This window comes from Lepus europaeus, chromosome 1 (genome assembly GCF_033115175.1).
Source record: "Lepus europaeus isolate LE1 chromosome 1, mLepTim1.pri, whole genome shotgun sequence".
Lineage (NCBI taxonomy): Eukaryota > Metazoa > Chordata > Mammalia > Lagomorpha > Leporidae > Lepus > Lepus europaeus.
This window is the reverse complement of record NC_084827.1, coordinates 101,996,937-102,019,831: the sequence shown is the minus strand read 5'-3', so window position 1 is coordinate 102,019,831 and position 22,895 is coordinate 101,996,937. Positions and strand designations below refer to the sequence as shown.

Here is a 22,895-nt window from a genome sequence, read left to right as displayed (position 1 = left end):
TACTTCACATTGGACAACACATTAAGGACAGATCCCACATGAGAAGTAAGTACACAGTGACTCCTGTTGTTGACTTAACAAATTGACACTCTTGTTTATGGCGTCAGTAATCTCCCTAGGCTCTAGTCATGAGTTGCCAAGGCTATGGAAGCCTCTTGAGTTTGCCAACTCCGATCTTATTTAGACAAGGTCATAGTCAAAGTGGAAGTTCTCTCCTCCCTTCAGAGAAAGTTACCTCCTTCTTTGATGGCCCATTCTTTCTATTAAACTTTCCAATTAAACTTTCCAATTTAATCCCAGCTTCTCCAGGTGGGTGTGTAGCTATGTCTACTGGGAAGTCTCTTGGAAAGTGGGAGGTGAAGGACTGCAGAAACTTCAGAGCACTTTCAATTTGCAAGAAAATGAGTGGACCTGTTGAACCTGAGCAAATAGCTCCCAAGCCAAGCGACCCCTGTCCTGATGGCTGGCATAGTCTCACCTCCGGTCTTTCTTGCTATAAGGTAAAGTAACCTTGTCATTCACTACTTCAGCAAAGTTAACTTTCTACTCTCCTCATTTCTGTCTTTGTACAGATTATGTTCTTCCTCATAGACATTTGTAATCTAAAGTGTTGGAGCCAGGGGTCTTAATGGGCATGAACCTCAAGTGGCAGGTGGCTCAGTCCTACTCCCTGCACAATACTGTCTGAAACAGAAGCCAAAGCCACAACGGAGTTATTTCCTTCTGGGAAGTCCGATAAGTGGCATGCCATGATGGTACTCATCTTGGAGCTCTCAGACACTTCTTCTTTTTTTGTTTTTTGACAGGCAGAGTGGACAGTGAGAGAGAGAGACAGAGAGAAAGGTCTTCCTTTTGCCGTTGGTTCACCCTCCAATGGCCGCCGCGGCCGGCACGCTGCGGCCGGCGCACCATGCTGATCCGAAGGCAGGAGCCAGGTGCTTCTCCTGGTCTCCCATGCAGGTGCAGGGCCCAAGCACTTGGGCCATCCTCCACTGCACTCCCGGGCCATAGCAGAGAGCTGGCCTGGAAGAGGGGTAACTGGGACAGAATCCGGCGCCCTGACCGGGACCAGAACCCGGTTGCCGGAGCCGCAAGGCGGAGGATTAGCCTGTTGAGCCACGGCGCCAGCCCTCAGACACTTCTAATGCTTGTTGTCAGATTAAGAATTCTATCACTTCTTAGAACAAAAAAATTTATTTTCATATCTGTATCCATCAGGTAGTCTCACAAACCATTAGATACCACCCCAAAATTCAATGGCAATGACAACAGTCTGCAGGTCAGTTGGGGTTTCACTAATCTAGTTCAGGCTTGAATGGTCAGCTGTGCTGGGCACCAGGCCATGACGTGAGATCTGTTGCCATTCAATCATGGGATGAAGTTGGGGGGTAGCTGCTATCAGAGGCTTGTTTTTCTTACAGTAAATCAGTGAAGCCCAAGAAGGTAAATCCAGCCACATAACCCCGTTTCAGACCTCTGTTCACTTCACAGCCACTGTTGTGCTGTTGGTCACAGCATAAGGCACATGGTCACTTACGCAAGCCCCATAGTGAGGTGTAAAGGTGTGTATTCACCCAGCAGGAGGCCAGGACAGTGAGGTATAAAGGTGTGTATTCCACCCAGCTGGAGGCCAGGACAGTTATACATTATTACATCCTAGGAACTGAAGACTTGGGACCAGTGATCAGCTTACCGTTATGTCATCTTCTCTTCCTGCACCTCCCGTTTTACCACCGTGGTTCCTTTGGCTTAAAATTAATCATCACAATCCAAAGAAACAGTCCAAAGTAGTAGGTTTTGTTTTGCTACCTTCTGTCAATGTTCATACACCAGAGCAAATTGCTCTTTCTCTTTATCGGAAAGTAGTTCTGTTCTTGTGTAGGTCTCAGTGGCATATACTCAAAATCATACTGTTAGAACATTATTGTGCAGAACTGTCCCAAAATATTCATATGCATTGTCTTCCCTCCTAGTTCATTTCAAGTCCTAGGAACATGGGAAAACACGGTATCTTGCTGGAGCAATACCCAGCCTGGCTGAGGAAGGTCTTCTCTGTGACAACAGTGGCTGGCACCTGTGTCAGCCTTTAGTTGACATTTTAAGCAAGAATTAGCTGTGTCTCAGTACACATATGCACTTATTACACTTGTAAGAATGTATTTCAGGGATGCACACATTTAACTCTAATTGTCTTTTTTAATTTAATTTTATTTATTTGAAAGACAGAGTTACACAGAGAAGGAGAAATAGAGAGAGAGAGAGAGAGAAAGATCTTCCATCCACTTGTTCACTTCCCAAATGGCCGCAATGGTCGGAGCTGGGCTGATCCGAAGCCAGGAGACCCATCCAGGTTTCCCACGCAGGTGCAGGGGCTTAAGGTCTTGGGAAATTTTCTACTACCTTCCTAGACCATAGCAAAGAGCCGGATTGGAAGTGGAGCAGCAGGGACTCAATTTGCGCCCATATGGGTTGTCAGCAGTGGAGACTGGGGCTTTAACCCACTGTACCACAGCACTGGCCCCTGTAATTGTCTTGGAAACTATGAATACTTTCAGATTGTATCAGAAAACAAAATAACATTTTATTTTGTTCAGGTATTCCATATAGAAAGAGTTGTGAGAAAGAGGAACTGGGAAGAAGCTGAAAGATTCTGCCAGGCACTGGGAGCACACCTCGCTAGCTTCAGCCATATGGATGAAATAACTGAGTTTCTTCAGTTATTAATGGACCAGTTCAGGTAATACTTCTAGAATGAGAGCTTCTGTGCTAATTGATGTCCTCCACATATTTAAAGTGAACAGTTTTTGTTATCTAGAAGGCCTTTCAGTGCTTAGCATTGTGTAACCTCATGTGCTCTTATGTGCAAGACTCTGAAGGATCTGGAGAGTGAGATACCATCCCCACCCTTTGTGTGCAACAAGGTCCAATGGTGGGGATAAGAAGAGTGGGACCCAAAATCTAGAATGTAGTTAAGGAGGCGCCTTGGGAATTCAGAGGCGGGATGAAGCGTTTCTGGGAAGTGTAATCAGGGGAATACCATGAAAAAGGTGGATTCTCGGAAAGTAAATTATATGTTTAACGGTACACTAGGAGAAAGTACCAGAGAAAACGGAACATAGGCAAAGGTTCTGAGACCAGAATGTTCAAATATGGTAAAGGAGAAATGAGTTTAGCTATAAATGGAATTTAGATCCAGAATTGGAATGTCCCTGCTTGCCAGGGAAGGAGTTTGATCACAAGTCAGGAAGCAGTCTTCTATGTGCAGGATATATTCCAAGACTCCCAGTGGATACCTGAAACTGTGGTAGCACTTAAGCCTATATAGAATAGTTGTTCCTGTGTATATATATACCTGTAATAAAGCTTTATTTATAAGTGGGGCACAGTAGTATGTTAGCAACAATAACATAATAAAACAGAACCATTGTAATAATACACTGTAGTAACAGGGATGTGAATATGCTCTTCATCTTACACTGTCTTCCCCCTCTTGTGATGACATGATCGATTCAGCACCTGTGTGATGACGTGACCAGAGGTGAACTGTCCTAGGCATTGCGATACAGCCTCAGGCATCTGTTGACCTTTCCGTGATATGTCAGACGGAAGATCAGCTGCTACATTTCAGAGCAGGACAGCCTAAGATAAATGCTACTCAGAATGGCATATAGTTTAAAATTTAGGAACTGTTAATCTCTGGGATTTTCCATTTAATTTTTTCAGACCACACTTCACCGCTGAGACCATGGAAGTGAAACTGCAGATAAAGATGAACTACAAAAGACGCTTCAAAAAGTTCATGTAAAATAGAATTAAAAGATGAGTTCATTTTGGTGCAAAAAAAAAAAAAATTGGAAATCCACACATAATACACATTTTCCATGAACTTTATGAAGATTCCTCTGCATGAATGTCATTTTTTTGGCTCCAAAGTAAGCTTATGTTTTAATTCCATTTTACATGAACTTCTATAGACAGGGAGGATTAGTAGGGAGATGCAGGACAACTAACTTGAAAGGTCTTAAAGCTGCTTTGGTGAAATACTACATTGAGGAATGGCAGTAAGAATCGGAAAGTTGGAAGTGATCAGAGAATTAGAGAAGTGACAGCCATTGAGACTTTGCTGTCAGGGTGCAAGGAGGCTCCCTGAACTATCTTCTGATGTTCTTAAAGACAATATGGAGGGGCCGGCGCTGTGGTGCAGTGGGTTAACGCCCTGGCCTGAGGCGTTGGCATCCCATATGGTCGGCTGGTTTGAGACCCAGCTGCTCCTCTTCCGATCCAGCTCTCTGCTATGGCCTGGGGAGGCAGTAGAAGATGGCCCAGGTCCTTGGGCCCCTGCACCCATATGGGAGACCCAGAAGAAGCTCCTGACTTCGGATCGGTGCAGTTAGGCTGTTGCAGCCAATTAGGGATTGAACCATCAGATAAAAGACCTTTCTCTCTCTCTCTCTCTCTCTCTCTCTCTGTAACTCTGACTTTCAAATAAAGAAATAAGTCTTTTTTTTAAAAAAAAAAGACAATATGGAGAGATATGGGCCAGGCGCTGCAATCATAGGAGGAAAATCTCTCTGAAGCTCTAGGAACAATCAGAACTGTGAGGAACTTCAATTATTTTTCTCTTCCCTCACTTTTCTGCACTGAAAATAAAACTCAAAGCTATAAATCACAGATTCAAGGAAAAAAATATAAAAAAAAACCACCACCTGAGAATATTCTAGTGAATCTTTTCCCCAGTCATTTTGAACCCAACAAAAACTTCAAAGAAGAACAAAACAATTTACGAAACATAAAGAAAATCTAACTATCTTTTTTTTCTCTGGGACATTTAAGGAAGAAGTAAGAAGTTTGAGCTCAGAAAAGTTTGCTATGTTTCAATTTTAATAACCAATAAATTTCATTTGTGTTGAGAATAATTGATATAAACTACCTATGTTTATATGAGTTTTCAAACATATATTGCAAATGAGAGGTGGATTTAAAAAAATCAGGAGGCCAACATCATGTTATTTGTGATGCTGGTATCCTATATCAGAGCGCAGGTGCCAGTGCTGGCTGCTCTGGTTGTGATCCACCTTTTTACAAAAGAAGATGACCCAAGAACTTGGGCCCTAGCCACCTATGTGGGATGCCAGGATGGAGCTCCTGGATCCTGGCTTTGTCGGGCCTACCCCTGGCTGTTGTGGCCATTTAGAGAATGAACCATGGATGGAAGATGGATCGATTTCTCTCTGGCTCACACTCTCACTCTCTTCCTTCCCCCGTCTCTCTCTTTCTCTCTCTCTCTGCCTTTCAAATAAATAAATAAGCTAAATGCTTTTTAAAACTTCAGAGCACTTGAATAGGTAGTCTATTAGAAATGAGTTGGAAATAAGTATATAACATGAAAACATAGTCCCAAATCTAAATAATTATAATATATATAATTATAAAAGTAGAACATATCTTAAATCTTGAAAGAGAAATATAAGCATTTTTAATAAAATCAGGTGTTTAACTCATTTAAAAATAAAAACTGGGATGCGGAAATACAAAATAATTGCAAAAATAGAAATATTAAATAACTTTCTCATTTTGCCTGGAAACCAAATTTAACAATACAGATTTTTTTTTTTTTTTTGAGAGACAGAGAGACAGGAAGAGAAAGGCAGAAAGAGAGCTTCCATCCATTGGTTCAGTCCTCAAATTTCTGCAATAGCCAGAGCTGAGCAGGGCTGAGGCTAGGGGCTAGAGCCATTAGTCTGGAGTGAAATTCAGGTCTCCCACATAGGTGGCAGGGGTGTAACTACTTAAGCCATCACTGCTGTCTCCCAGGATCTACACTGGTGGGAAGCTGTTGTTAAGAACTGGATCTAGGAGTTGAACCCAGGCACACAATTGTGGGTTACAAGCATTGTAATTGCTAAGCTAAATGTCCCCTCTTTTGTACATTTTTAAAATTTTGTGATAACATATAGAAGAATTTAAGAGAATATTTTTCATCTATTGAATATGCAATGGATGAGGGAAAGTCCATATAGAAAATTATAAAGAAATAAAATAAAAGGATGAATTTCAGCATAAAGCAAATCATCAAAAGATCCATCTTATCTGTTATCAGGTTTTATTAAGTCCAAGTCTGCAAATTTGTTCAGTAATGAAATCCGACTGTATGCTGTTGAAAAGACTTACAAGTCTTGCCAGTTAGTACCTGTCCACCCCAAAGAGCATGATGTTTTCTCTCAAAGGAGATATTAGCCATGAAGTATTATAAAATTGAAAAATTTCAATAAAAATACATCTCTTTACAAATTAAAATAACTAGTAACATTTTCATGTTGCAGCAAATAAAGGTAGTGCTGGGAAGCTGGTGGCCCACTCTCCAGTTTGCTGTGGTCACGAATTTACTACTTGACCTGTTTCACTTGCTCAATTTGCATACTTCTCCCATGTTAACTCAAGCAGCAGTACCATATGATCACCTTAATAGATGCTGAAAGTGCATCTGGTAAAAATCATTATTCATTTCTGACTAAACATATAAATATAGACTTGACATATGTAATGAATAGAAATACTATGTAAATTCTTAAATTAAGAGTAAAAGAATAGGCCGGCGCCACTGCTCAATAGGCTAATCCTCTGCCTGCAGCGCCGGTACCCCAGGTTCTAGTCCCGGTCGGGGCACCAGATTCTGTCCCGGTTGCTCCTCTTCCAGTCCAGCTCTCTGCTATGGCCCAGGAGTGCAGTGGAGGATGGCCCAAGTCCTTTGGCCCTACACCCGCATGGGAGACCAGGAGAAGCACCTGGCTCCTGGCTTCAGATCAGCGTGGTGCGCTGGCCGCAGTGTGCTGGCCACAGTGGCCATTGGGGGGTGAACCAACGGTAAAGGAAGACCTTTCTGTCTCTCTCACTGTCCACTCTGCCTGTCAAAAAAATAAAATAAAATAAAAACCAAAAAGAGTAAAAGAATAGGTTAACCAATAGATTGTCATGCTTAATGATGAAGCATTAAAAGCACTTCCATGAAAGTCAGAAAAAATGTAAAGATCTCTATTGTCAATCACTATTGTTGATCTTTGGAATTTAGTCCCAGTGCGTTAAAATAACAATAATACTATAAAGTGCAAGTGTTTATAACATATTTACTATAGGCAAAGGCAGATTATAAATGGGTAAAATATACTATTTACATTAAAATTTGACTGCAAAAATGCTTCAAAAAAGGTAGTGATTGTTACCTTTAAAAATTGAGTGATTAAGAAAAATGTTTAAATTTTCACATTTTCCAGATTTACTTTAACATAGCCACAACCATGTTTTTCTCATTAAAGAAAGTGGTCTCACTACTGCATATTGGGAACCTGATATAAAATACAATACCTGTGTTCCATAAATATTCATTTATTAAGCATCTATTGTAGAGTTTCGAATATTCTAGACTTCAATACAGATTGATCTAAGCCAACTTAGAGATGCTAACTCTCAGGTTCTTTTGAAATGAGTGTTAGCTACTCTCTTACACCCTTGAGAACATATTATAATGAATATAAAATTGAGCCCAGATCCTTTCATAAAAAACACATTTATTACACAATCATGGAAGCAGGTACAAAATTTTTCAAACAGGTTGTTTCAGGAAGTTGACAGCATCCCAGCAGGGTGTCCCTTTATGTGTTCTAACTACTACCTTGCATTGAAGGTTCACTTTAGGTAGATGTGAAAATGTTCCAGGGACACAATTCTGTCAATGCTATAGTTGGCATCAGCCTGTTTGAATCACTTGATCTGGTGCCTGGATGTGGGTCCAGTTAAGGATGGAATTCTAGATGACATTTCAAAAGATACAGGCTGCCAAACTCACAGGCTTCTAGTATCCCTTCATGAAGAGTGAGAATTTCTCTAAATGTTTTAGCTAATTCTCACATCTTGAAAAATTTACATTTCACTGATGAGAGTCCATGTCTGACATCACAATGATTAAAAAGCTTCTAATTTCACTGGTAGAAACCCATGTCTGACATTCACTCTACTAATGGCCAAAGTCTCCGTGTGGCTTCTGTGTTGGCCACCTCTGGAGCATGGCCTTCTGATGACTGCAGTCTCCCTGAGGGGCGAATCTCCAGCAGGCGACTTCATGGCCCCTGCATCTCAAGCTTGACACACACACTGTACAGTCGAGGTAAAGTATTTTAAAGTAAAATGCTGATGTAACAACCTCTAGATTCCAAATAAGGAGAAGTAACTAACTGAAACAGGAAGCTATGAACATATACAAAGCAATGAGGTTATAGATATTTGTGAGAATCAATTATGAGAAAGTTGAAATATCATATGTGATAGATATGACCACTTAGAGCATCTATGCACAGAACAGGTTATACTAGGCAACAAAACTAGTAATTAAGGAACTTTTCTTGATTAATTTCTTTGTTTCTGAGCATACTTATTGAGCACTACCACATTAAAGAAATCAATATGAGACTGGCGTTGGCACAGCAGCTAAGATGCCACTTGGAACACCTGCAGTCTGTATCAGAGTGCCTGGACTTAGGTCTTGGTTCCACTCGTAAATCCAGCTGTCTGCTAATGCCCACCCTGGGAAGTAGCAGCGATGGTTTCAAGTACTTGGGACCCTGCTACCCATGTGGGAGACCCAGATTGAGTCTAAGGTTCCTTGCCCTTTTTTTTTTTGACAGAGTTAGACAGTGAGTGAGAAAGAGACAGAGAGAAAGGTCTTCCTTTTTCCATTGGTTCATCCCCCCAAGTGGCCGCCACGGCCGGCGCATTACGGCCGGCGCACGCCGATCCGAAGCCAGGAGCCAGGTACTTCCTCCTGGTCTCCCGTGCGGGTACAGGGCCCAAGCACCTGGGCCATCCTCCACTGCCGTCCTAGGCCACAGCAGAGAGCTGTTCTGGAAGAGGAGCAGCTGGGACAGAATCCAGCGCTCCAACTGAGACAAGAACCCGGGATGCCAGTGCCGCAGGCGGAGGATTAGCCAAGTGAGCTGCGGGGCCGGCCTGGCCATTTTTTGATCCAGCATTGGCTATTGTAGGCATCTGGGGAGGGAACCACCAGATGGGAAATCTCTCTCTGACTTTGTGTCTATCTCTGACTTTCAAGTAAATAAAAATAAATAAATAAAATACAAGTACACTGTGCTCAGTGTTTAAAAAATTTAATGCAAGGGGCCGGTGCCGTGGCTCACTTGGCTAATCCTCCGCCTGCGGCACCAGCATCCCATATGGCCACCAGGTTCTAGTCCCGGTTGCTCCTCTTCCAGTCCAGCTCTCTGCTGTGGCCTGGGAAGGCAGTGGAGGATGGCCCAAGTGCTTGAGCACCTGCACCCACGTTGGAGACCAGGAAGAAGCTCCTGGCTCCTGGCTTCTGATCAGTGTAGTTCTGGCCATAGCGGCCATTTGGGGGGTGAACCAATGGCAGGAAGACCTTTCTCTCTGTCTCCTCTCTCTCTCAATGTCTAACACTATCTGTCAAATTAAAAAAAAAAATTAATGCAAGTTCACAGTGTAAAATTTGGAAAATATAAAAAAAGAATAAAGAAAATAAAAATCATATCCTGGCTATAATATATGATATATATTATAATCTAGTTAATATTTTGTGTAAACTCTTTTGCATTTTTTCTTGTCCTATACTTGTAAATTTTGCAAAATTTATTTTTCACAGAGCATACTGTTCAATTTTCTTCTGATCACAAAAGTAATCCATACTGAATTTAGAAAACAGGACAGCAGAGGGAGAAAACAAATCTGCATAATCCCTTCACTCATAGGAACCATGTTTTATTTGTTCTCCTATCCCAGAAATTAGCACATTACCATAATGAAGCAGACTGTGTTGTCTGTTAATTAAGTGCTCTGTTAAAAAATAAGAGAGATAATTTGCCTCTGCTATGCTAAGGAAGAGAGTATATCCGAAAACTAAAATTGAAGCCATGGCTTAAGAGAGAGAAGGAAGCACACCCATTTGTGTTAGAAAATGACTCTAAAGCTTACTGCTTCACAGTTTAGCTTGTCATTGCAGGAGCTGACCCTTCTCAGCAAGATATCCACTTCCCAAATTGTGTATTGCATGCCAAGGAGTTAAGTCAGATTACTGCTATACTTCTCAGAATCTAAATTCCACATCTCTATTTGTATTTCAATGAAAAGACTTCATGGTGCACCAAGTCATTAAGGCTCTGGGATCTTTGCAACTCTTAATGGCAGCCCAACAGGGAAAGCCATTGTAGAGCAAAAATAGCCATGGGATTAGAGAAGAAAGCCTTGTTTGCTGTGCCATGTTGCTGTGTACAATCCCTCCTGTGATGTGCATGAATGGATTTAGATGTAAAGCTAAGGCTTTGCAGACTCAACACGCTCATCAGATAGTATTTATTGGAGGTTATGGCTGAGGTGCTCTTCTCCTTAGCAACAAGATGCAGCAGGAAATTTTATTGAGAATAAAATTTTTTACACAGTTATACATATTAACTTTTTATGCAATGTCTTCTTAACCTAATAGCTTTAAAATCATATACTTAAGTGGTTGGAGTAGGTGAAATCTATAAAGAAAGAAAAATTCCAGCTTAACTTGATTCCCTCATTATGATTAGGTGCATTTTTTTCCCTACAAATTTTCTAAAATTGGAAGAGAGTAGTGATTAATGTAGCTTTCAATTTTTTCTTCTCGTTATTTGTCTATAGCTAAACCAGGTCAAATCAGCAACAGATAAAGTTCAGGAAATCATTTTAACCTCTGACCACACACACTCAAAAATTGCCCACCCATAAGTAGCTACGATTTTCTGTGTTCATGACACACAAACGAATCTCTTGAAATGAAGCTGAAAACTGTAAATTTATGAATTGAAATGAAGTTTAATCTAGTGGGGATTAGAAATGTTAGACAGGCAAACTTTCCTCTGAAAAATTGTTCTTTGAGGTGCAGCAAAAGAGCCAGAAATGGGCTTGGAAGCAGAGAAGTGAGGGGCTGGCATTGTGGCATAGCAGGTAAAGCCGCTGCCTGGACACTGATGCGGGCATCCCGTATGGGTACTTGTTCAAGTTCCTGCTGTTCCACTTCTGATCGAGCTCCCTGCTAATGGCCTGGGAAAAGCAGCAGAAGATGGCCTAAATGCTTGGGCCCCTGCATCCAAATGGGAGACTGGCTCAGCCCTGGCTGTTTAGGAGAGTAGAAGCTTCTTTGGGCCTGAAATACTCACAAGAAATGCCCTTTCACAGTATGAATCTTTAGAAAAGATGCAGATTCATCATTATTAGTTTAATTCTACATTGCAGCCACTTGGGGAGTGAGCCAGCAAATGGAAGATCTCTCTCTCTTTCCGTGTCTCTTTCTCTGTAACTCTACATTTCAAATAAATAAACAAATCCAAAAAAAAAAAAAAAAAAAGAGGAAGAAGCAAGCAAGTTTCTAAGAGGAAGGAGGGGAAACCTTTGGTTAAGAGAAGACTGGGTAGGATCCTACAAAAAATCTGCCAGTGGGAGCCTCTGAAAGGCTAGAGACAGACATAGGATCTCTGATCTCTGATTGTCTTTCTGGTTGTATTGCTGATTGTGTAAAGAAGAAAAACTATCTAATGCTTACTTTAAGAGAAACACAAAAGTCTATACACAAATTTCCCAGCCCCAAATAAATAAAAGCTTTGGATGAAATGAAGTTGTATTTGTAAAAATGAGAACGGAAACGTAACCTCCTCTTTATTTTAGTAATCTGATTTTAACTGCTGTGTGGCAGTTATCTAGGCCCTGTGGTTTAGAGATTCAGCACTCAGAGTGATACCTTCAAAAACAGGAAAGTTCTGATGAATTGAAGACACGAACTGCAAATTCCTGTCACAGCTACTACTGAAACTGGATGTAATTGCCTCCACTGGATTTTTATTTTATTTTATTTCTTTGACAGAGTTAGACAGTGAGAGAGAGAGAGAGAGAGAAAGGTCTTCCTTCTGTTGGTTCACCTCCCAAATGGCCGCTACAACCGGCACTGTGCTGATCCAAAGGCAGGAGCCAGGTGCTTCTCCTGGTCTCTCATGGGGTGCAGGGCCCAAGGACTTGGGCCATCCTCCACTGCACTCCCGGGCCATAGCAGAGAGCTGGCCTGGAAGAGGGGCAACCGGGACAGAATCTGGTGCCCAAATGGGATGCCGGCACCGCAGGCAGAGGATTAACCAAGTGAGCCACGGCACCGGCCCAAATTTTTATTTTAAGTCCACAAATTGGTGAGCATTTTCAATGAACAGTGCTAAAAACCAAGTAAAACAATAAAAACCAATAAGTTATGGTCCTCATATTTCATCATTGCAGTAAGTCGAAAAACTTGAGTTTGAAATGATGAAAAGGTACTTAAAATATGAGGGAGTGCTGCACAAAGGAAGAGATAAAGCAATTATTTTATTAAAAAGAGAGAATAATTTCAAATTTAGTCTGGACCAACTTTTGGTTCACTAGTAAATTCTGTAAAAATGCAGACTTAATTCTTTCCCAGTAGTATGTTCCATATAGTCCACTAACTCTGTTAAGCCTGAGAGTAGGAATTGTTCTTAGATCTGAATCCTAACCCTCCTCTAATATGCATTGTTTATATGTATATTGCATTTGTAAACATGTTATGAAGGCATATGTATACTGACACACACATACACACACACATGCACTGATCATCTATTCATGTGCCAACAGAGGTTAAATTATATAGAATAGAGTTAGTCTACTCAGTAAAGCCTAAAAGGTGTAATAAAATTTAGGAAATATTTACAATTGGAATTAGAGGCAGAGGCAATTTCCTTTGGATGTATTACTTCTATTTATGCTGCATATTGTAGATTCCTGGCTAGAAAAAGAAAAGGATCACTAATGTCATGTCCTGCCTCCATGTGTGTAGCAGTGTATTCTTGGAATGCCTGTCCCCTCCTAAAGGCCAGTCTGACCCCTGGCACATGGTGCTCTCGGAAACACTCACCACCCTTCGAAGGCTGACTTGTGCTGCTCCTTTCATAAAGCGTTTCCTCACGTCCTGCAGTCCGTAATGACCTCTCCTTTCTCTGAACGTTTATTACACTTAAGATTTATATGACTTACTTGATAGCTTTCATAAATAATTGTGTCATATTTTCTTTGCTCATATATATTTTGTTTCCATAACTATTTTATAGTCCACTTGAGGATGGATATTAGATCTTATACTTCTGCATATTGTCTTTGCTACAGCTCAGAGTCTTGTATATGAAAGTATAATACTTATGAGTGTTAAGTATAATCATTTAGGTGGTTGCTTACTTATAATTCTCTGGTATATTTCTTTGGCACTTAGAAAATATTCAAATTCATGTTTAGTTTAAGCATAATGGACAGTATTAATTAAATAAGTGTTAAAACCTTATTTAATGTAAGTATAGCCAGATAGTTTGTTTTTCATTTTAAAGAAACAAATTCAATAGTGTTATGGACACCTTTAAGTAAATGCTATTGCTGTACTTGGATATATCTAAAAACATTGTCTAATATTAAAGCACTTTAGTGAAAGTTTTAGAATAATCACAAATTTTATTTCCTCTTAAGATTTAAACCAGAACAGCTCTTGTCTCTCATATGAAGAAAATAACTTAAAATTTAGTTTTTAAAATGATTGTTCTTTTTCTATAGGTACTCCATATTAAGGGTCTAGTTTCATTTCAACACTTCTTTATATGGATTGAAACAGTGTTCTTCAGTTAGTGACAAGATCTGAATAAATTTACAAGTCTGAAGCACTTTAGACATGTCAGTGATAAATATATTTACCCAGCATTCTTCTCAAAAAATTTTAATACTTTTTACACAGTGATCATCGATGGCTTTGGGTCGGTTTGAATAAAAGAAGCCCAGATTTAGAAGGATCCTGGCAATGGAGTGATCGTACACCAGTGAGTTGAAACTTTCTTTTTTGGGTAACATAGAAAAAGTGTTTGTTTAAGTAACAAGTAAATTGATTGTTAAGTAACACACTCATGTAAAATTCCTGTAGAATCACAAAAGACCATGAATAGCCAAAGCAATCTTGAACAAAAATAACAAAGCTGGAAGCATCATATTACCTGACTTCAAAATATACTGCAAAGCTATTAGAACCAAAAAAGCGTGATACAAGCATAAAAACAGATTTGTGAAACAGGGAACAGAATAAAGAGCCAGGGCCAGCACTGTGACATGGTGGGTTAGGCCGCAGCCTGCGACACCCCCATCACATATGGATACCAGTTCATGTCCTGGCTGCTTCACTTCCAATCCAGCCCCCAGTTAACGGCCTGCAAAAACAGCTGAAGATGGCCCTAGTACTTGGGCCCCTGCATCCCATATGGGGGACCCAGATAAAACTCCTGACTCCTGGCCTTGGCCTGGCCTAGCCCTGGCTGTTGGCAGCCATCTGGTGTATGAACCAGAAAATAGGAGCTATCTTTCTCCTCCTCTGTTTCTCTCTCTGGGTGTAACTCTTTCAAATAAATAAATAAATCTTTAAATAAATAAATAAAAGTAGAACTACTATAAATGAACTAGCACTCCCAACTGTTGGGAATATAGCCAAAGGAAATCACATCAGTATATCAAGGAGATGTATGTACTCCCTTGTTTACTGCAGCACTATTCACAATAGGCAAGATAGAGAATCAATGTTAAGTGTCCATCAACAGATGAATGGGTGAAGAAAATGTGGCATATGTGTATACAATGGAATACTTTTTAATCATTAAGAAGAATGTAATCCCATCAATGTAAGCAACATGTATGAACCTGAAGGGCTTTATAAGCCAGGCACAGAAGGATGCCAGTGTTCCCACTCACAAGTGAAATCTAAAAAAAGATGATCTCATAGAGCTAGACACTAGAATGGTGATTGCTAGGGACTAGTGCAGTAGCAAAGAGGGAGAGATGTTGATCAAAGGATGCAAAATTTCAGTTAGATAAGAGGAGTAAGTTTAAGAAATGTATTGTAAGATACTGACTGTAGTTATCAATATATTATATTCTTAAGAAATACTGAGGCTCAATATATAGTTTTCTTGCCACAAAAATAGTAACTATGTGAGGTAATGAATAAGTTAGTTAGACTTAGTCATTCCATAGTATATATATACTTCAAAACGTTTTATGTGATATATACATATAATTTTTTCTGAAAATTTTAAAAATAAGATTAATATATATGCATATCATATAAGCACTAAATTATACATTTTTATTGAAATGGATTCACATGTTTGTAGTTGGGAAAAATATATGTAGTAAGGAAAAACAAGTTATTAATATTTTTTATTTAAAAAGAAAATATGTATATAGTCCAAAAAAGAGAGAGATATGAATATGATGGTTGTCTTTGTATAGTACAAATGATTTTTCCCCAAAAGGGGTTTTTTGTATTGTTTTTAAATGTCCTTTTAAAAAAGTAATGTGAAACTTTTCCCTTTTTATATAACAACAGTTATATGAAAAGAAACCATCTTTATCGAGGGAAATAATTTGTTTGGATAACCTTTAAAAATTCTTAAATGTTATTTCAGTTGTTTATATTATCCAAAAGGGAGGATTCATGTAACACTTTTAGGAGCAAAATGATTCTGGAATTTTCAGTATTTGTTCTGCCACAGTACTGTCAATTCATTTTGTGTTCTTTCTAAATATAAGACTCCTTGACTTTTATTTTCAAATTACAACATAAATGAGATTAAAAAAACAACTAGCACTTCATCACATGTAAAACAAAAATATCTTTCCAAGCTCTTGATTCTGTGACTCTAGTGATGAATTTCATACACCATTAACCTCTACTTCGAAACTATGTCTTCCTTTGTTTGGATACTTATGACATTTTCTAAGTCCTCTCATGATTTAGCATCCTGGTATAAAAATGAGATGAAAAGGTTTTCTTTCTGTAGCATGTGAACATGCTTGAATTATTAGAGCTGCTTAAATTACATCTAAATTGCAAATATTTATATGTCAGTCTTAAATTCTCAAGCCTCTCTCTCTTTTCAGGTGTCTACTGTTATCATGGAATATGAGTTTCAGCAAGATTATGACATCAGAGACTGTGCTGCTGTCAAGGTCAGTACAATGCCAGAAAGTCTGCATATTTAAAAAACAAATCTGGCATCGTATGTGGTCAGGCAGCAGATCCGTGGGTGCCTTTTGTGTATGAAGCATAATGTTAGGTGCAATGAGTGATAAGCACATTCCTGGCCTTACCAGCCTAACTTGTACTTAATTTGAAAGGATAAAACTTATATTCAAGAAAGGCATTTATGAAAATAGTCAAAGGGTACTGGGTTATTGGGGAAATCATATAGTTTAGGTTTTATTCCAGTCTAGCTGTGAGATATATCACATAGTAAGTTGAAATCAAGACGCAGGAATTGAAGAGGAAAATGTATATAAAAAAGAACAAGTATGCAAGAGCTGGATTTGGGGGAACTGCTAACATAAAAAGGGAATGATGATGAGAAAGGAGGCTGCTAGATACAGCTTTACTTTGTATCCCAAGAAAAAGATTCAAGAAGACCAGAAATATTACAGGAAGGGTGCGGCAAGTAAGAACTGACAAAGTCATCAGAATGCGCTTTTCTCAAAGTAACTCTTCTAGTAATAAACCATAGTGTCCTGCCTTTTAACAGAATTTCCAGGTTAACCCTAAAAAGGTAAAAAAAAAAAAAAAAAAAAAAAAAAAAAAAAAAAGTCTAGTGAAGCTCATGAAGCTCTTAGGAGTCCTTATAAGTGGAGAGACTTGAAAATTCGCAAAATTAAATAAATAAGGCTGGCACTGTGGCTCAATAGGCTAATCCTCTGCCTGCGGCGCCGGCACACCGGGTTCTAGTCCTGATGGGGGGGGGGGGGGTCGGATTCTGTCTCAGTTGCTCCTCTTCCTGTCCAGCTCTCTGCTGTGGCCCGGGAGTGCAGTGGAGGATGGCCCAAGTGCTTGGGCCCTTTTGTAGATTTTTACTCAGGCATTACTGTGTAAACATGCTGCTCATTCATGTGTTCATTTACCAGATATCTTAGGTACTAAAGGTAAAATGGAAACCAAGGCTCTAGGGCTCACAGTTTAGTGTTTCCTAAGCACTATACCAACTGCAAAATATTTTGCCATCGTTCTCTTCCTCTAGGTCAATCAAAGGCCCTGGCGAAGAAGGTGGTATTTCTATGATGAGAGAGAATTTGTGTATTTCAGGCCTTTTGCTTGTGATACAAAACTTGAATGGGTGTGCCAGATTCCAAAAGGTAAGTGATGTGATGGTTAATCCTTTTCACAGCTTTCTTATGTTCTTAATTTTAACATTGTTTATATGTTAACAGTGTGAAAGACTATGAAGATGCAGTTAATATATTAAGTACCTCCCTGTTTGACTTCTGCTCTTGATAGAAGGCTACTTTATTGAAAATTTATGCTACCTTACTCTCTGATTGTGGAAGAATTTGTATAGAAGATAAAATTTAGGTTCAGTGGGGCAGGCACTATGGCATAATGGGCCCAGTCCACCTGTTGCAGCCAATTGGGGAATGAACCAATGAATGGGAGACCTTTCTGTCTCTCCCTCTCTCTCTTTGTAACTCTACCTCTCCAATAAATAAATAAAATCTTAAAAAAAAATTAGGTTCATTTACAGAGACTAGATTGTAGAATGAAAGATTATTTTAAGTAAAGGGAGAAATGTCATAGAAAAGAATCATTTTAGTTTTTTTTAAATAACTTTTTTTTTGACAGATAGAATTAGACAGTGAGAGAGAGACAGAGAGAAAGGTCTTCCTTCCGTTGGTTCACCCAGCAAATGGCCGCTACGGCTGGAGCTACGCCAATCTGAAGCCAGGAGCCAGGTGCTTCCTCCTGGTCTTCCATTCCCAAGAATCATTTTAGTTTTAATTTAGATGCAAAATGAAGATAATCTTGGAAGAATGAGGCAAAAGTTTAGAAATCAGAATGTGGCAGTTCCTGTAAAATTCAGAAGCAATTTTCAGTGAACTCCAAAATTGCAAATATTTTAGATAAATCCAAATTCTAGAAACTAGTTAGATTGATAGTAGAACCTTTGATTCCAAAAAGGAGATGAAAAAAATCTTAGCGTTTTACTAGGAGACTATTAAGGAAATAGTAAGAAAAGTATTGCATGAGTTATACTTACAAATTATTTTAAGCAGCAATTGGGCATATTAAATTAGTGGCAAATACACAGGAAGTTCTAAAATGAGTTTAAGAAAAGAGGGAAGGAGGGACGGTCGGGTGGAAAGTTTATTATGCTCGTAAACTGTATATATGAAGTACATGAAATTTGTTCCCTTTTTATAAATAAAACAATTTTTAAATTAAGATGAAATGAGTTTCTGAACTGAATGTAAACAGGTCATTGAAACAATGGGTATATATACTCCCACAGATTCTCAAAGAACTCGTTTTATGTCATGGAAATGCCAGTTAGAGGGTTGTTCTTTTTCCTAAAAAAAGTGTCTATCATGTTACCTTTAAAGGAGTTCCAGGGGTTGACATTGTGCCATAGCAGGTAAAGTCACCACCTGCAATGCCAATATCACATATGGGCACCAGTTCAAATCCTGGCTGCTCCACTTCTGATCCAGCTCCCTGTTAATGTGCTTGAGAAAACAGCAAAGATGGCCTAAGTGCTTGAGTATCTGCCACCCCTATGGGAGACACAGAAGCTCCGGGCTTCATTGTGGCCATCTGGGCAGTGAATCAGCAAATGGAAGATCTTGCTCACTCTCTCTGTCTCTCTGTCTCTCCCTCTATCTGTGTACTCTGACTTTCAAATAAATAAATAAATAAATCTTACAAAATTAAACAGCTTCTGATATTCTATCAGGTACAGTAACTGGTGAGTCTCTCCCAAGGTGAACTGTCAAGCTGCTAGTAAAAGGGAGTCAGGGATTCAGTCCTAAAGGAGAAATATGGCTGAGTTATTCCTGATTATTTGATTAAACCTTAAAAGGGGGCAATGAAAAACCAGTTTGGATACTGTTAGATAAGTGGCATAATAACTCATGCATATAATTCTTTAAACTTTTCTCTTTTTTTAATTTTATTGATCTGTTTGTATTTATTTGAAAGGCAGAGACAAATCTTCCATTCGCTGGTTCATTCCTCAAATGGCTACATTAGCCAAACCAGAAGCCCAAAATTCCATCTAGGCTTCCCACATGGGTGATAGGAAAGCAATTACTTGAACCATCACATGCTGCCTCCCCGGGTGCAATTAAGAAGCTGGACAGGAAGCAAAGCAGTCGGAGCTCAAATCGGGCACTCAAGTAAGGGGTACAAATGTTAGATATGGGGCCGGCGCTGTGGTATACCTGCCACCTGCAGTGCTGGCATCCAGTATGGGTGCTGATTCGAGTTCCGGCTGCTCTACTTTTAATCCAGCTCTCTGCTATAGCCTGGGAAAAGCAGTAGAAGATGGCCCAAGCCACCTGCGTGGGAGACCTGGAATAAGCTCCTGGCTTTAGATCAGCACAGCTCCAGCTGTTGTGGCCAACTGGGGAGTGAACCAGTGGAACTCTCACTTTCAAATAAATCAATAAATCTTTAAAAAAAATGTTAAACATGAAATCTTAACCACTGTGCCAGGGACCTACCCTTTGTGTGTATAATTTATTCAGACTGTCCCTGGTTTGAAGTATTAGTGTGACCCTCCTATCACTTTGCCATTTACTAGCATGCCACAGAAAGTGTCGTTGCTCCCTCTAACGCGCCCTTGTTGGTAGCTGCTTCTTCCTTTGAGATTAAATTAAGGGCAGCCTTAGAAATGACAAACCTGTAACGACAGGAAATAGTATGAAGAGCATATGATTTTTCTTGTATATATACACGGTGTTTAAATTTTTTATTCATTCCTTTGGGAGACAAAGAGAAATAGAGAGCTCCCAAATACTGGTTCACTCTCCAGATACCACCACAGCTAGGACTGAGCCAGTAATAAACCAGGAGCCAGGAACTCAATCCAGGTCTCCCATGTGGCTGGCAGGAACCCAATTACTTAAACTATTACCACTGTCTTCAAGAGTCTGTGTTAGCAGGAAGCTGTAATCAGGAGCAGAGCCTAGTATCAAAGCCAGGCACTCCAATATGGAATGCAGGCGTCTTAACCACGAGGCTAACCACCTGCCTGTATTTATCAAATTTTAAACTAAAGAGACTGAGTCACAAAATAAAAATCACTTAATCAAAGAAATACATTTTCTAAATAACTGCACCCCCATTTCCCCAAGCAGAAACAAGATAAAAAACTAAACTACTCCCTATCTGAACCTCATCCCAGTCATTTGAAGCAATCAGTGATTGCTTGATCCGGGGCCTAAATATTACATTAACTCCCCTTTGACAGTACCTAAATTTCTAAGTTGCAATGTGTCACATTCACTTGGTTGTATGTTTCCTTGATTATTACAGCAGCAAAAGTCCATACTTTCTGGTTTTCTTAAGAAAATTTGCCTTTTCTGTAGCCTAAATCACCACTTCTTGGGCTCTTGTCTGTTTATTTCATTACTATTATTTTATTTTACTATTAGTTTCCACTTCTTTAAAGTGAATATTTTGCAAAACATATAAATTTTTAGTAGCCACAACCACTACCACTATATATACTTTTAAATATGCCTTTTATGATTGAACTATGTAAACAATAAAGGTCATAAAAAAAGTTTTCAGTAAAATTACTGTTACATAGCTACCCAAACACAGCTGTGTTTATTTATGTCTTGATTCCTCCAACATACAAATGATCAGAAGTTTTTGTCAAGATTACAGACAAGACACTACATTTTTAGTGGGCTTGCAGCATTATCAATGGAAATTATCCAACATAAAGGGAAGTGGCTGAGAGAAACCAAAGATACTGAGAATGCAGGCAGTCCTCTGAGTAGGATCTTCTATGCCTTAGGCTCTGATACCACAGCAAAATTAAAAGCAGCTATTCTGCCCAGTGATTGCTAAGATTAAGTGAGTTATATGTTCGACTTAAAGCCAGTGTGCCCTGGGGCCAGAATGAAAAGGGGGAGGAATACAGCTGGGATCCTGGGAGGAGCTGTCTAGGTGCTTCCTTAGAAATGATCACATGATTGCCATGCTTCCCTGTGAGTTCAGTGGTAGGGCCTCATTTGTATAGAGTAGAAAATTGAACATCAGGGAATTAAGTAACTCATCCAAAGTACCACAACAGCAAAGCAAATGAAGGCATTTGGACCTTGGCCTCACATCTTTGAAGCCCATACTTCTGTGTAACATACCTTATTTCCTCCATTTGCATCCAGGAATCCTGAGGAATTATTTTTTCCCCAGTTTTCTCATATTCTCCAAAAGTTCAATACTGAGATGTCGAATATTTTTTCCAGTGGCTTCTTGGAGGGACAATAAACTCCACCAACATAGATTTACAGAACAACCACTCAGATTCCACTGGATGGAGAAGTCATTCTTAGATATCCTCATCCAACAAGGAGGATTATCTTGGTGCATATTCCTTAGTGATTCTTTGTAATGCATACAATGTTTTTTACTTTTTATTGTTTTCTAATGATTGCATTTTATCCATCTGGTACTTCAGTTACAACTTTTATGATAGCTAAAGGACTGCTGATAATACTGGTAACGTTTTATTCATGATCACTAAAGCAGTTTTAGCATAGGCCCCACAAAATTCAATTAGGGGAACATAACTTGAAATGAAATGATTTGGCTAGATACAGATGAACCTCAGCAATACTACAAGTCCCTTTACACTACATTAAAGGGCCTATTTATAGTTTACCATGATCTGTAATTGCATATTACATTTAAGTTACTTGCTTTCTTCCTAAAACAGGTCATACTCCAAAAACACCAGAATGGTACAACCCAGGTGAGTTAAGAGAAATGAAATTTAGCTGAAGTGGTTTTTTTGTTTTTTGATACTGTACAAGATAATTGTGTAAGTACCAACTTCTTGTCTATCATATCTTCAAATGAAACACACATACACACACACACACACACTACAGCAGCAAGCAGGGAAGGTGGGTGGCTTGTGTGGGATGAGGGGGTGAGGCTGGATTTTTCCCATTCTGTGAATGGCTCAGGAACCCTTAGTTCTTCCCATCAGTACTGGTCCAGCTAGAGAGATCTACAGTCCGGATTAGTTACTCTTCATAAATATTTTAGAACATAAACCTCACATTCCAAGAGTAGAGTTTGCTTTGCACAACCCTAACTCCAATCTTCTTGTTCTTCTTTAGAGCGTGCTGGAATTCATGGACTTCCACTTATAGTTGAAGGAAGTGAATATTGGTTTGTTGCTGAGCCTCACTTAAACTTTGAAGAAGCTTTCCTGTACTGTGCTAGCAATCACAGCATTCTTGCCACTATCACATCGTTTACAGGACTGAGAGCCATCAGGAACAGAATAGCCAATGTAATTTCAACGAATGCATTTTAATATAATTTTAATTTTTACATTTATTCCATTAAAATAACAGAAGGGGTCTTCAAAAAGTTCATGGAAATGTGTATTATGAAAAAAAACCTGTACATGGATTTCAATTTTTTTGTACCAAAATAAACTTTTTTTAAAAATTTATTTGACGGTAGAGTTATAGATAGTGAGAGAGACAGAGAGAAAGGAAAGAGAGGCCGGCGCCGTGGCTTAACAGGCTAATCCTCCGTCCGCCTTGCAGCGCTGGCACACCGGGTTCTAGTCCTGGTCGGGGTGCCGGATTCTATCCCGGTTGCCCCTCTTCCAGGCCAGCTCTCTGCTATGGCCCGGGAAGGCAGTGGAGGATGGCCCAAGTGCTTGGGCCCTGCACCCGCATGGGAGACCAGGAGAAGCACCTGGCTCCTGGCTTCGGATCAGCGAGATGTGCCGGCCGCAGCGGCCATTGGAGGGTGA

General features: G+C 39.6%; 1 protein-coding gene across 3 annotated transcripts in view; it reads left to right on the top strand.

The window, feature by feature from the left end:
• Nucleotides 1-22,895, top strand: part of LY75 (lymphocyte antigen 75) — a 155,090-nt gene that overhangs the window by 38,562 nt on the left and 93,633 nt on the right. For all 3 annotated transcript variants that reach the window (XM_062187232.1, XM_062187228.1, XM_062187225.1), the window contains exons 12-18: nt 301-500; nt 2,595-2,737; nt 13,823-13,904; nt 16,012-16,080; nt 17,136-17,250; nt 21,837-21,872; nt 22,246-22,421. In XM_062187232.1, the coding sequence (XP_062043216.1) occupies nt 301-500; nt 2,595-2,737; nt 13,823-13,904; nt 16,012-16,080; nt 17,136-17,250; nt 21,837-21,872; nt 22,246-22,421 (821 nt within the window). The remainder of the gene's footprint in view (nt 1-300; nt 501-2,594; nt 2,738-13,822; nt 13,905-16,011; nt 16,081-17,135; nt 17,251-21,836; nt 21,873-22,245; nt 22,422-22,895) is intronic.